General features: G+C 42.4%; 1 protein-coding gene across 1 annotated transcript in view; it reads left to right on the forward strand.

Moving 5' to 3' along the window:
- Positions 1–15602, forward strand: part of MMS22L (MMS22 like, DNA repair protein) — a 171964-nt gene that overhangs the window by 21503 nt on the left and 134859 nt on the right. Inside the window, exon 3 of the mRNA XM_083177008.1 lies at positions 13228–13277. Coding sequence (XP_083033134.1) covers positions 13228–13277 — 50 coding nt within the window. The remainder of the gene's footprint in view (positions 1–13227; positions 13278–15602) is intronic.

Consider the following 15602-nt stretch of genomic DNA (forward strand, 5'->3'; position numbering starts at 1 on the left):
TGGTACATACAGGGGCTGGCCTCACACAGCCCCTAGAGTTTCCCCAGAGGGGGGAGAAAGGCACCCACTTCAATATATGGTGCTCCCAAAATGGCTGCTGTCCCTGTGGGGAGCTCACAGCCAGCAGTGTCCCTCACCTGTCACACCCCTTATCCTGGGGGTGGAGAGGTGCTGTTTTGTGTGGGGCAGTCACCCCCTGCCAGACAGGCAGGTCGGGCTGCAGTTCCCCTTCTTATAGCTGCTGCGCTGTACCTTATCTCCGTCGCGGAGCTCGGCCGGCGGGGGGGCTCTCAAATTTAGTCCCCGGCTCCAGTGGGGTGTAGGCCGCAGCGCGTACGGAGGCCCTGCAGGCTCTCCCCGGATAGCGCGGCGGGCGGTACCGTCAGCGGGAGTCCTCCGCTCAGAGGGGGCACTCAGCAGCACTCAGCAGCAGCTTGGTGGGGCAGCTCCAGCCCGCCGGGTGATCGCGGCGGACGAGCGCCCAAATCGAGGCCCCGGCTTTAGTTCGGCGGGTAGGCCGCAACCCGCAGGCGCACTCAAAAGTGCACCCCGGCTCCGCAGCACTTACCCTCCGGCAGCAGGCACGGTGAGCACACTTTAGGGGGCTGATATGGGGTGCAGAGGTGGGGGAATATGCTGCTTTAAGAGACCCTCTGTAGGAGCTCTCTCAAAGCACGTCTTGTCGCCCTTCCCGTTAGGCCACGCCCCAACATACGGAGTTCTTTATTAATTGGTACTTATATTCCCCTCCATGTAAACAGAATTATGATAACGGGGATCCTCACGATCATTATATTTGTAAACCCATTATTTTAGGTGACTATTTGAGAGGTGACATCCCAATCCGGATCACTATTTTTCTATTGGGACCTTGAAAGTTTATCCGTAGTAATATGGTAGGTGTAGAATATCCCATTACCTTTCTTTCTATTTTTGACCCCCCACCCCTAAAATATATCTAGTTGCTAATACGGTGATAACACTTTTTAGACCCTGTGAGCCCTGTTTCTGAGGATCGTTTTTCCTACGGGAATCTTTAATACACTAGGCCGGTGTGGCCTTTCCCAATCCTTCCACCATATTGGTATGTGAAACACTTCTTTTTCATATATTGATTGAAATTTGATGAAATTTTCGGTGTCTATCCGATTGACCATTTAATAATAAAAAAATAAAAATATTTTTAGGTATGGTGAACCCTATACCCTAGGATTACACCCTAAACCGTTCAATATACAAAGCTAGACGGGCTCTCCCCGTTAAAGTCATCACCCTAGCGGTATGTAATTTAATATCTATTGTGCTTAATAATCAAAAATACCAATGTATTTTGATCATAATTAAATGTTTATTTCATGATTCAGACTCCTAGAGTCCAGTTGTCTAGGATCTGACCCCTACTGGTGTTATCCAGCACACCGAGCTAAATCGGCTTCCCCTTGAATCCTCTTTTTAGGGGTATGTAAATTTCATTCAAAAACTTTATAGAAAATTACCATTGTTTTTTGGCCATAATTAAGCAATTAATTAATGCTTTCAGGCCCTGTGAGAAATTTGTACAAAAGTGACTAGGTGGTACTAAACTTAGCGCTCTCCGATAAACCCTTTTTTCTTGTACTTTTGCCAGACTCTCACCAGGGGAGTCTTATCGGAGTAGCAGCTAATATTTATACTCTCTAGCGCAAGACGAGGTCCATATTGTGTATGTATGTATGTATGTGTGTGTGTGTATATATATATATATATATATATATATATATATATAATTATAGTGCCTGTAGTGAGTGGTAAAGTGTCACCCCGCAGCTCAAAGGAGTATAAGGGGTCCAGCGTGTATCTAAACAGCATAGCGCTGTAGTGACACGCAGACTGGACTTCATGCTTCCGGGGTATGGAACACAAACCCCGGAAGTCACATGACAGGTTAAAGCGTGGGCTTAGTAAACCCGATTACACTCATCCAGAAGACGGAAGTGCAAGTAATGAAACGCACACTTCCTGATCTGTGGACTTATATAATGGAATGCAAAAACGGAAGTTTAAATCCGTGAGGCATATCAATACCAAAGTATTATCGATACACCTTTCAATATTAATAAAAATCACTATATATAAAGAGTGCTTCCTCCAGATACAGATATAGGGCATGCATGCAAATACACATATTTTACATGGAATTTACATACTCATAAATTCAATGGTAAAAAACAGTATACATGAGCCCAAATTTCAAATACATATGAAAAATTTGACATAAAAAATTCCACATAAAATGGTTTCTTTGATTTATTTTCCTGAATTTTTTTTAACCCCTTCCTGACAGAGCCAGTTTTTGCGTTCCTGACAGAGCCCTTTTTTTCAAATCTGACATGTATCACTTAAGTGGGGATAACTTTTTTTTGCTTTTACTTATCCCAGTGATTTTGAGATTGTTTTTTCGTGACACATTGTACTTCAAATTAGTGGTAAATTTGGGTCGATACAGTCTGTGTTTTTTTGTGAAAAATACCAAAATATCGTGAAAAAATGGAAAATTTAGCGATTTGCAAAATGTTAAATTTTCTGCTTGTGAGACAAATAATCTTACCACTCAAAATAGTGAATAACTAACATAGACCATATGTCTACTTTATGTTGACATCATTATTTCAACTTCCTTTTAATTTTTTGGGACACTAGGAGGCTTACAATATGAATAGCAAATTCTCAAATTTTCAAGAAAATTTCAAACACTGATTTTTTTAGGGACCAGTTCAGTTCTGATGTGACTTTGAGGGACTTGTATGTGAGACACCCCCATAAATGATGCCATTTCAAAAACTGCACCCCTCACAGTATTCAAAACAGCATTTTGGAAGTTTGTTAACCCTTTAGGTGTTTCACAGGAATTAAAACAAAGTGTAGGTGAAATTTCAAAATTTCTTTTTTTTTGCAGATTTGCAATTTTAATACATTTTTCTAAGGAACACAGTACATTTTACTAGAGAAATGTGACTGAAAATTGATTCCCCCAATTCTTTTGTTTTCATAAATATCCTATATGTGGCCCTAGTGTGCACGGTGACCAAACCACAGGCTTCATAATAGAAGGAGCACCTACTTGATTTTGGAGCCTCCTTTTTATGAGATTATTTTTTAGGCACCATGTAGGTTTCTAGGCACCATAAGATGCTAAAAGTTAGGAACCCCCCCACAAGTGACCCCATTTTGCAAACTACACCCCTCAGGGAATTCATCTAGGGGTATAGTGTACATTTCAAACCCCCAGGGGTTTCACCAATTGTGGTACAACTGGGCAGTGAAAATGAAAAATTATTTTTTTTACACAAAAATACAGTTCTGGCTCCAAATTTGTCATTTTCAGAAGGTATGAAGGAGACAAAGCACCCCAAAATCTGTGCCCCAATTTCTCCCGAGTACGGCAATGCCTCACATGTGACCAAAAAATACCAGTTGGGTGCATGGCAGGACTCAGAAGGGAAGGAGTGATTTTTGGATTTTGCAGCTCAGATTCTGGTGGAATTTTGGTGGGTGCTATGTCGCATTAGCAAGACCCCCAAAGCACCAATACAGTGGAACCCCCCACAAGTGACCCCATTTTGCAAAGTACACCCCTCAGGGAATTCATCTAGGGGTATAGTGTACATTTCAAACCCCCAGGGGTTTCACCAATTTTGATACAAGTGGGCAGTGAAAATGAAAAATTACATTTTTTTACACAAAAATGCAGTTCTGGCTCAAAATTTTTCATTTTCAGAAGGTATGAAGGAGAAAAAGCACCCCAAAATCTGTGCCCCAATTTCTCCCGAGTACGGCAATGCCTCACATGTGACCAAAAAATACCAGTTGGGTGCATGGCAGGACTCAGAAGGGAAGGAGTGATTTTTGGATTTTGCAGCACAGATTCTGGTGGAATGAATGGTGGGTGCTATGTTGCACCAATACAGTGGAACCCCCCCACAAGTCACCCCATTTTGCAAAGTACACCCCTCAGGGAATTCATCTAGGGGTATAGTGTACATTTCAAACCCCCAGGGGTTTCACCAATTTTGATACAAGTGGGCAGTGAAAATGAAAAATTACATTTTTTTACACAAAAATGCAGTTCTGGCTCAAAATTTTTCATTTTCAGAAGGTATGAAGGAGAAAAAGCACCCCAAAATATGTGCCCCAATTTCTCCCGAGTACGGAAATGCCTCACATGTGACCAAAAAATACCAGTTGGGTGCATGGCAGGACTCAGAACGGAAGGAGTGATTTTTGGATTTTGCGGCTCAGATTCTGGTGGAATTTTGGTGGGTGCTATGTCGCATTAGCAAGACCCCCCAAGCACCAATACAGTGGAACCCCCCCACAAGTCACCCCATTTTGAAAACTACACCCCTCAGGGAATTCATCTAGGGGTATAGTGTACATTTCAAACCCCCAGGGGTTTCACCAATTTTGATACAAGTGGGCAGTGAAAATGAAAAATTACATTTTTTACACAAAAATGCAGTTCTGGCTCGAAATTTTTCATTTTCAGAAGGTATGAAGGAGAAAAAGCACCCCAAAATCTGTGCCCCAATTTCTCCCGAGTACGGCAATGCCTCACATGTGACCAAAAAATACCAGTTGGGTGCATGGCAGGACTCAGAACGGAAGGAGTGATTTTTGGATTTTGCAGCTCAGATTCTGGTGGAATTTTGGTGGGTGCTATGTCGCATTAGCAAGACCCCCCAAGCACCAATACAGTGGAACCCCCCCACAAGTGACCCCATTTTGCAAACTACACCCCTCAGGGAATTCATCTAGGGGTATAGTGTACATTTCAAACCCCCAGGGGTTTCACCAATTTTGATACAAGTGGGCAGTGAAAATGAAAAATTACATTTTTTTACACAAAAATGCAGTTCTGGCTCAAAATTTTTCATTTTCAGAAGGTATGAAGGAGAAAAAGCACCCCAAAATCTGTGCCCCAATTTCTCCCGAGTACGGCAATGCCTCACATGTGACCAAAAAATACCAGTTGGGTGCATGGCAGGACTCAGAAGGGAAGGAGTGATTTTTGGATTTTGCAGCACAGATTCTGGTGGAATGAATGGTGGGTGCTATGTTGCACCAATACAGTGGAACCCCCCCACAAGTCACCCCATTTTGCAAAGTACACCCCTCAGGGAATTCATCTAGGGGTATAGTGTACATTTCAAACCCCCAGGGGTTTCACCAATTTTGATACAAGTGGGCAGTGAAAATGAAAAATTACATTTTTTTACACAAAAATGCAGTTCTGGCTCAAAATTTTTCATTTTCAGAAGGTATGAAGGAGAAAAAGCACCCCAAAATATGTGCCCCAATTTCTCCCGAGTACGGAAATGCCTCACATGTGACCAAAAAATACCAGTTGGGTGCATGGCAGGACTCAGAACGGAAGGAGTGATTTTTGGATTTTGCGGCTCAGATTCTGGTGGAATTTTGGTGGGTGCTATGTCGCATTAGCAAGACCCCCCAAGCACCAATACAGTGGAACCCCCCCACAAGTCACCCCATTTTGAAAACTACACCCCTCAGGGAATTCATCTAGGGGTATAGTGTACATTTCAAACCCCCAGGGGTTTCACCAATTTTGATACAAGTGGGCAGTGAAAATGAAAAATTACATTTTTTACACAAAAATGCAGTTCTGGCTCGAAATTTTTCATTTTCAGAAGGTATGAAGGAGAAAAAGCACCCCAAAATCTGTGCCCCAATTTCTCCCGAGTACGGCAATGCCTCACATGTGACCAAAAAATACCAGTTGGGTGCATGGCAGGACTCAGAACGGAAGGAGTGATTTTTGGATTTTGCAGCTCAGATTCTGGTGGAATTTTGGTGGGTGCTATGTCGCATTAGCAAGACCCCCCAAGCACCAATACAGTGGAACCCCCCCACAAGTGACCCCATTTTGCAAACTACACCCCTCAGGGAATTCATCTAGGGGTATAGTGTACATTTAAAACCCCCAGGGGTTTCACCAATTTTGATACAAGTGGGCAGTGAAAATGAAAAATTACATTTTTTACACAAAAATGCAGTTCTGGCTCAAAATTTTTCATTTTCAGAAGGTATGAAGGAGAAAAAGCACCCCAAAATCTGTGCCCCAATTTCTCCCGAGTACGGCAATGCCTCACATGTGACCAAAAAATACCAGTTGGGTGCATGGCAGGACTCAGAAGGGAAGGAGTGATTTTTGGATTTTGCAGCACAGATTCTGGTGGAATGAATGGTGGGTGCTATGTTGCACCAATACAGTGGAACCCCCCCACAAGTCACCCCATTTTGCAAACTACACCCCTCAGGGAATTCATCTAGGGGTATAGTGTACATTTCAAACCCCCAGGGGTTTCACCAATTTTGATACAAGTGGGCAGTGAAAATGAAAAATTACATTTTTTTACACAAAAATGCAGTTCTGGCTCAAAATTTTTCATTTTCAGAAGGAATGAAGGAGACAAAGCACCCCAAAATCTGTGCCCCAATTTCTCCCGAGTACGGCAATGCCTCATGTGTGACCAAAAAGTGGCAGGACTCAGAAGGGAAGGAGTGATATTTGGATTTTGCAGCACAAATTCTGGTGGAATGATGGTGGGTGCTATGTCGCATTAGCAAGACCCCCAAAGCACCAATACAGTGGAACCCCCCCACAAGTGACCCCATTTTGCAAACTACACCCCTCAGGGAATTCATCTAGGGGTATAGTGTACATTTCAAACCCCCAGGGGTTTCACCAATTTTGATAAAACTGGGCAGTGAACATGAAAAATTACATTTTTTTACACAAAAATGCAGTTCTGGCTCAAAATTTTTCATTTTCACAAGGAATGAAGGAGACAAAGCACCCCAAAATCTGTGCCCCAATTTCTCCCGAGTACGGCAATGCCTCACATGTGACCAAAAAATACCAGTTGGGTGCATGGCAGGACTCAGAAGGGAAGGAGTGATTTTTGGATTTTGCGGCTCAGATTCTGGTGGAATGAATGGTGGGTGCTATGTGGCATTAGCAAGACCCCCGAAGCACGGTGAAATTATGAACCTAATATTCCATAGATGTGTGGTATATTTTAAAACACTCCTTTATACATAGGCCGGGTTTGTCGGGGCAAGTGTCACACTGGAAAATAGTTTGCTTTCTTATTCCCTTTTTATAGCAAACTTTGCACCTTTTTTGTGTCCTGCCCTTTTTTCCAGTGGAGGGGATTTCATCAGGAAAATGCTGCCCTGGTACAATACGGGGGCCAGTACTAGAAGTACTGGGGCCCTCTGCCTGCTGGTTCCCAAATATTAGGCCCTTTATGACTTCCTCTTGAAAGTGCATAAATGTCCCCCTCTGGCCGGTAGAACGGAATAGCACGTAAGCGTTATACAGTGCCATCTGGATGATATACACGGCCACCTTCTTGTACCAGATTTTTGTTTTCCGCAGGGCACTGTACGGCTTCAGTACCTGATCTGAAAGATCCACTCCGCCCATGTACCTATTGTAATCCAGGATACAATTAGGTTTTGAGGTGTGGGTACTGGTACCTCGTACAGGGACGGAGGTGGTACTGTCTCCGTGAATTGTTGTCAGTATAAGGACATCCCTCTTGTCCTTATATTTGACCAACAACATATTTTCGTTGCATATTCCCCTGCTTTCACCCCTTCTCATTACTTGGGCAATGTGCGTTTTTGGGAGGCCTCTTTGGTTCTTGCGCACAGTACCGCAAGCTGCTGTACCTCTTGAACCAAGGGCCTTAAACAGGGGGATGCTAGTGTAAAAGTTATCCACATAGAGGTGATAACCTTTATCCAGGAAGGGGTGCACTAAATCCCAGACAATTTTCCCACTAACACCTACGAGGGAGGGGGGGCATTCTGGCGGTTGAATTCTTGAATCCTTCCCTTCATAAACCCTAAACCTGTGGGTGTACCCTGAGGTGCTTTCACACAGTTTATACATTTTTATGCCATACCTTGCCCTCTTACTGGGAAGGTACTGGCGGAATTTAACCCTTCCTTTAAAATGTATAAGGGACTCGTCGATACAAATAAATTTTTCAGGGATGTACACCTCTTCAAATTTGGCACTGAAATGATCAATGACCGGCCTGACTTTGAATAGCCGGTCAAAGGTGGGATCATCTCTGGGTGGGCACTGTGCATTATCGGTGTAATGTATAAATTTAAGAATTGTCTCAAATCGAGTCCGGGGCATGGCCATACGGTAAAATGGAGTACTGTACAGAACATCTGTACTCCAATATTGCCTAATTTCTGGCTTTTTTACTATGCCCATATGAAACACCAGACCCCAAAACGTCATCATCTCTACTGCATCTACAGGGGTCCACCTAGCAAATGATGACGTGGGGTTTTGAGCAATAAACTGCTGGGCATATAAATTAGTTTGGTCCACCATTAAATTTATAAAATCATCAGAGAAAAATAATTTGAAAAAGTCAATTTCTCTGAGACCTGTGGAATCAAATTGGATTCCTGGCATGGCCAAAAACTCAGGAACCTGGGGCTCAAAATTGTCTGGTGGTGGGGTCCATACTAGATCAATTATTGGGGGGGGAATCTCAGCTGATCTACGGGGGCGTCTTTGAGGGGGTCCCTCATCACCAGAGGAGGAAGAGGAGCTTAAGACGAATCCTTCAAATTCCCCGCTTGCATCACTGCCTGTGTCAGAGTCAGAGGCAAGCATGGCATATGCCTCCTCCACTGAATACATTCTCCTGGATGACTGGGAGGACATTTGGGAGGACATTTGGGAGGACATTTGGGATGCCATTTTTATTTTTGTGTTACTGGTAGTGAAATGTTTCAACACGTGTATAGTGTAGGGGGGGGGGGTACAAACTTTATTTCAATCCGGGGGGTATGTAGTGTGTAGTGTGTATGTGGTGCAGAAAAAAAAAAATACTTTATACCAATAAAAAAAAAAAAAAAAAATGAAGGGGTTAAAAATAAAAAATTGAAGGGGTTAAAAAAAAAAAAAAAAGGTCCTGCGCCAAAAATTGAGCACAGATGTTGGTCAGTAACGTCTGTCACTGAACAGCGCTCAAAGGCAACAGGAATCTGATAAAAAAAAAAAAAAAAAATTGATCAACCCTGTGCCGAAAAAGCTGATCAGTGATGTACGTCACTGATCGGCGCACAGTGGCCACAGGACACCCACAAAATCAGTGTGTGTAAAAAAAAAATTAAAAAAAGACCCCACAGCACTCACAAAAAAAAAAAAAAGGTGATCAGTGATGCGACACTGATTACCAGTGAGGGACAGCAGGTGCACAACCTTTGGTGCAACTGACAGTGCAACTGGCAGCAACTGACAGGTATATATATAAAAAAAAAACCTCTGCGCCCCCAAAAAGTTGCTGATCAGCACAGATATACTGATCAGCACAAAAGGGGGGGGTAGCAGACACAAAATATACACTCTCTATCACTCTCTGTCACTATCTCTCTCTATCTCTCTATCTCTCACTATCTCTCACTATCTATCACTCTAGGACACTGCAGCAGCAGCACTGACAGTTATATGTATAAAAAAAAACTGCACCCCCAAAAAGGGGGGGTAGCAGACACAAAATATACACTCTCTATCACTCTCTGTCACTATCTCTCTCTATCTCTCTATCTCTCACTATCTATCACTATCTATCACTCTATGACACTGCAGCAGCAGCACTGACAGTTATATATATAAAATAAAACCCCTGCACCCCCAAAAAGGGGGGGTAGCAGACACAATCTCTCTATCTCTCTACCTCTCACTATCTATCACTATCTATCACTATCTATCACTGTATGACACTGCAGCAGCAGCACTGACAGTTATTTATATATAGAAAACCCCTGCACCCCCAAAAAGGGGGGGTAGCAGACACAAAATATAGCTCTCTCTGTCACTATCTCTCTATCTCTCTCTATCTCTCTCTCTATCTCTCTATCTCTCTATCACACTGCAGCAGCAGCAGGAAGTCTCAGGAAGTCAGATCCAGGAAGCGTCCAGCACGCTACAAGCAGTGATAAGGTGATCAGGTAAGGTATTTGCAAGGATCAGGTAAGTATTAGCAAGGATCAGGTCGGTATTCACGGCAGGCAGGCACGGTGACCGTTCTGCACGCTATTCCAGACCGGAATGGCGTCTGCAGCGCAGTCACCGTCAGTTTAAATGTCGCGCCTTGGCTGTGATTGGTCCATGGGTCCCACGGACCAATCACAGCCTTGGGGGCAGGTGGGGTGAGGGTGGGGTGAGGTGTCATCGTCACCGATGACCCCCTCATGCCCCCTGACGCCCGGCGGTGATTGACACCTGTGTTACCGAGCGTCTGATTCGCTGGTAACACAGGAAAACGCTGTGAATGGCTGTTCACACTGAACAGCCAATCACAGCGATCGCCGACGGGGAGGCGGCATCGCAGCCCCCCCTGGGCATGCAGGGACATGTCTGCTGTCAGGGACAGCAGACATCGTCCCTCTGTCACTGCGTCTCGAGACGCAGTGACAGTTTAAACTCATGACGTACATTTATGCCATGTGTCGGGAAGTACCTCCCGGCCATGACGTAAATGTACGTCAAATGTCGGGAAGGGGTTAATTCAAACTTCTGGTTTAGGCCATTGGGTGGTAGGGATGCCAGATTAAAGTTCCACCTCATCTCCGCCTTTGCAAGGCGAACATCCCTATTATTATGACGCCAGTCCGTTTTTAATAGCTTCTAAGCCTGTGATAGATCTAGTGGAGTTATTATGTACTTCAAAAAAATGTGAAGAAAAGGGGTGATCTTTGTACTTCTGTCTTTCTAAACACGCCTTTAGGTTCATTTTTGTCTTACCGGCATATATTTTGTCACCTGCACACAAAATGGCATATACCACGTAATTTGTATTACATGTAATATGGGTTTGACAATACGGTCCTTTATTTTGATCTCTGAATTTTCTTATTTCTGATGAGCAAGTTTTACACATTGTTCAATCACCACAATGATGAAACCCATTATTGCGTTTGGAGCTAACAGGACATTGCTCCATAAATGCACTTTTTACTATTTTATCTTTAAGGTTGGCAGCCCTCCTGTAGATAACTTTAGGAGTTTTGGGCAAGATATTAGTTAAAATGGGGTCTTCAAGTAAAAGTTTCCAATTTCTCTTAAATATTTTTTGTATGGATCTATGATATCCATTGTATTGCGTATTAAATGCTATACTATAATTATTTGAAAAAGAGCCTCTATTATGCTTATTTCTATTGTTATTAGAATTCAACAACATTTCTCGTGGGATTTCTCTGCTTTCTTAAGTAATGTGTTACTATCTCCCTTACTAAAAAAAAATGTTCTCATAATTTCTGCACCGGCCTCAAAGTTTGTTATTAGAGCAATTACGTTTCAAACGCACAAATTGTCCCTTAGGCACATTGGAAATCCATCTCTTTAAATGGTTACTAGACGGGTTAATATAGGAGTTAGAATCAGATGGTTTCAGATATACTGTGGTTTTCAGTTTACCATCTTCAATGTAAATCCTTAAATCAAGAAAATTAACTTCCATTTTGCTTATATTAAATGTAAGCTTAATATTAAAATCCATTAGATGGTTACAAAACTCAATAAGCGCAGTCTCCTCTCCCCTCCAGACAAACAAAACGTTGTCAATATAACGCCACCATCGGATCAGGTTAATATTAACAGGTGTATCGATAATACTTTGGTATTGATATGCCTCACGGATTTAAACTTCAGTTTTTGCGTTCCGTTATATAAGTCCGCAGATCAGGAAGTGTGCGTTCCATTACTTGCACTTCCGTCTTCCGGATGAGTGTAATCTGGGTTTACTAAGCCCGCGTTTTAACCGGTCATGTGAGGGTTTGCGTTCCATACCCCGGAAGCATGAAGTCCGGTCTGCGTGTCACTACAGAGTGAGTACAGCGCAATGCTGTTTATATGCACGTTGGATCCCTTATACTCCTCCATATGACTATTTATATCACTGCCAGGTCACTCACCATTTATCCATGGGAAAGGCGGCTGTGTCTGCCAAAACATGTTAGCAGAAGAGAGAGTGATGTAATTTTATTCATTTTTTTTACTTGTATTGTTTTGCTGTATTTATGGCCAGTTGGACTTTTTAAAATAAATACCTTTTACTGAGACCAATCCATTTTTTCTTTGCCTTGCACACTCATGAGGTAAACCTATTTGGAATGATTGAGAGCTGGGCTTAAAGAAACCGCTACTTGCTTGAAATTATGCTCGTTCTGAGTGAGTACGGTACGCTTCCCATGTGAAATCCAGTGGGGCAATTCCCTCTTGGTGTAGATGGTTATCTTTGGAGAGGCTGTTATGTCACAAAGAAACCTTTATATGTTTAAACTATTCTGTCACTTTAGTGAGTACGGTACGCACTTGACGTTTGGAAGCTACTACCATTTATGATCTATTATCACATTTGGTGATTCTTTAAATGAAGATATAAAGATACCTTTATGTTCACGTTTGCTCTTACCCCAGTGTGAGTTCTGGTACGAAGCTTTGGGTCCCTTTTGTAACACTATTGAGTTTGTTAGAATTATTGTGGTATTTATACACATTTTTTTTTTATTTTTCATTTTCCAACATCACGATAAAATTCACTGAATTCGGAGGCTAACAAAGTTTAGCGCCAACAGATTCAACTTTTGTTTAGGAATATTCACACTAGGCTGTTTTAAGTGTGTCCTCCCTACATTACCAATGCACTCAGGGAAGCCCAGCACCGTCGTAGATACCCGGCCCGCCCCCCTCATGCTACCCCTGTGCCCTACCTTTCCATGATCTTAGAAATCATTACTGATATATTATCTATCTATAATATAAATGCATTCTGTGTTTAGAATAAAGATGAGTGGGTTTGGTTCTACTCTTGTATTATCATAATTTTGGATTTTTCAGATTGGCTATTGGCTGTTACGTGTTTTGGATAGCCAATAAGATCCGCTTTGAGATCTGAGTAAAATCAAACTCTATTCTCTAGATTAGACCTCTTGTTTATGGTATGCAAATATCCCAAAATACGGATAAATGTGGAATCCAAAAAATTTCTTCTCTTAAGCGTTTTGTATATAGAAGATTCCACTGGTATTTAAAAATAAAGAAATTCAGCATTATACTTTGTTTTCTTTTTTATTTCTTTTTGAATATGGATTCTTTGACATATCATTTTTTTTTTTTTTTTTCAGGCAAAAAATAAGCACCCTTGAAAGCTTAACTCAGCCCATCTCTGACTTTGGTAAGTTCTAGAAATACTCAGTTTTAAAGGTTTATAGTCACTAGGTCGACCACAATTTGTCCACATACCTTAGGTCGGCAAAAGTTGTTGTTGTTGGGTTTTTTTGTTTTGATTTTTTTGTTTAGACCAACATGGCTCATAAAAAAAAAAAAAAAAACATGAAACCCGTATGCCAACCCAAGCTTGTAATATAGGGTTGAAAAAATATGTCAACCCATATAAATAGTCTAGTCCTTCCTAGGCTAGGTCGTAACTATATGATTCCCTTTTGTAGCAAGAAATGTATCCAGTTTTACTTTAAACTCATTTATTGTGCTTGCTGTTACCACATGTTCTGGCAAAGAATTCCAGAACTTAACTGCTCTTATGGTGAAAAATCCCCTCCTCAGTTCGGTACGAAATTTTATTTCCTTAATCCTTCGTGCATGCCCATGTGTCCTAAGTAAAGTCTTGTTACTGAATAAGTCATCTCCCAGCTCCTTGTGATTTCCAATCCTGTATTTGAACATGGTCATCATATTGCCTCTCAGACTTCGCTTTTCCAGTGAATACATATTCAGCCTGTTTAGCCTATCCCTATATTCCAGCGACTCAAGACCCCTTATTAGTTTACTAGCCCTTCTCTGTACTAATTCAAGTTCCTTAATGTCTTTCTTAAGATGAGGTGCACAGAACTGGGCGACACCATATTCTAAGTGCAGCCTCACCAGTGATTTATAAAAAGTGCCTATCACACTGGAATCTCCATTCTATTCCATTCCTCTTTTAATACATGCTAAGGTCCTGTTTGCTCTTGCGGTAGCACTTGAGTATTGTTCACTATTACTCATCCTATCATCAATGATGACCCCTAAATCCTTTCCCACTGCTGAGCTCCCCACAATAACCCCATTTAGTTTATAGCTAGTGCTTGAATATTTGCTCCCAAGGTGGATGACTTTGCTCTTATCTACATTAAATCTCCTCTTCCACCTAGCTGCTCACCGCTCAATCCTAATTAAGTAATTTTGCAGTGCTTCCACATCCCCTTCCGAGTTAATGACCTTACTCAGTTTTGTGTCGTCTGCGAATATTGCAATTTTACTATGGAGACCACCTATATCGTTTATGAATATATTAAACAAGGTCGACCTTCTGTCTAACTATGTTATGTCCACCAATTTTAGGCGTCGGCCTAGTCACTGTCAACCTAGTGAGTGTCGACCTAGACATTGGGGCAGCACGGACGGTGTAATGGTTAGCATTACTGCCCCACAATGTTGAGATCATTGTTTAGACTCCTACCTTAACCTTAACTGTGCGTAGTTTGTATATTCTCCCAGTGCTTGCGTGGGTTTCCCCCGGGCACTCCGGTTTCCTCCCACAATCCAAAAATATACTGGTAAGCGAATGGGCTCCCAACAAAAATTAACCATAGAATGTCTGAGTGCATGTGGTAGGGAATATAGATTGTAAGCTCCACTGGAGCAGGGACTGATGTGAATGTTAAAATATTCTCTGTAAAGCGCTGCAGAATATGTGTGCGCTATATAAGAAACTGTTAATAAATAAAATAATCATTGTCGACCCCCTATACCAGGGGTGGCCAAACCGGTCCTCGAGATCTACCAACGGTCCACATTTTCCAGGTTACCTAGCTGGTGCACAGCTGTAGTCATAAATAACTGTCATATTTTAAACATGCTGCATTCATTCCTACTATAGACCCACAGGTTGCCTGGAAAACATGCACCGTTGGTAGATCTTGAGGACAGGTTTGGCCACCCCTGCCCTATACCATAACCTATAGAATGTCAGACTTGCAGGAAGTTTCCTGGTTCTCTTCTTCCTAAAAGTGCATTTGGTTATGACCCATCTAGGTTTTTTTTTCCCAGCTGTGAGGTGTTGGACAGTTCTGCCATTGCAAGCCCTGTCTTTTCCTGCGGGCGATGGCGATGATTGAGACCGTGTATCGCCATTTAGTGAGATCACTTAGAAATGGGGTTAAAATCACCCCGTTTGTATGCCCCTTAAAGGCCCCCATCCACTAGTGGGATTTGGGCCCTTTTCATCCGATTACGAGGCACTGGGCCTCGTGTTTAACCTCCGATTCTGACGGGCAGCGCATTGGATCGAAGTTTGATATTGACACTACTGTACCAAGGGTCCATGGGATACCGCACCCAGGTAAGGGATCGAATAAGATGCAATGTATGCAGACCTTTTGTATATGATGTATTATATGCGATCCTGCTGCGCGGTAAGATGGGGTACAGCATAAGATGCCTTGTGTATGTAAATGGGAGCCTTAACACTCGCTGCCCCAGGAAATTGTAATTACCCATA

The sequence above is a fragment of the Crinia signifera genome, chromosome 3 (genome assembly GCF_055691185.1).
Source record: "Crinia signifera chromosome 3, ASM5569118v1, whole genome shotgun sequence".
Taxonomy (NCBI): Eukaryota; Metazoa; Chordata; class Amphibia; order Anura; family Myobatrachidae; genus Crinia; species Crinia signifera.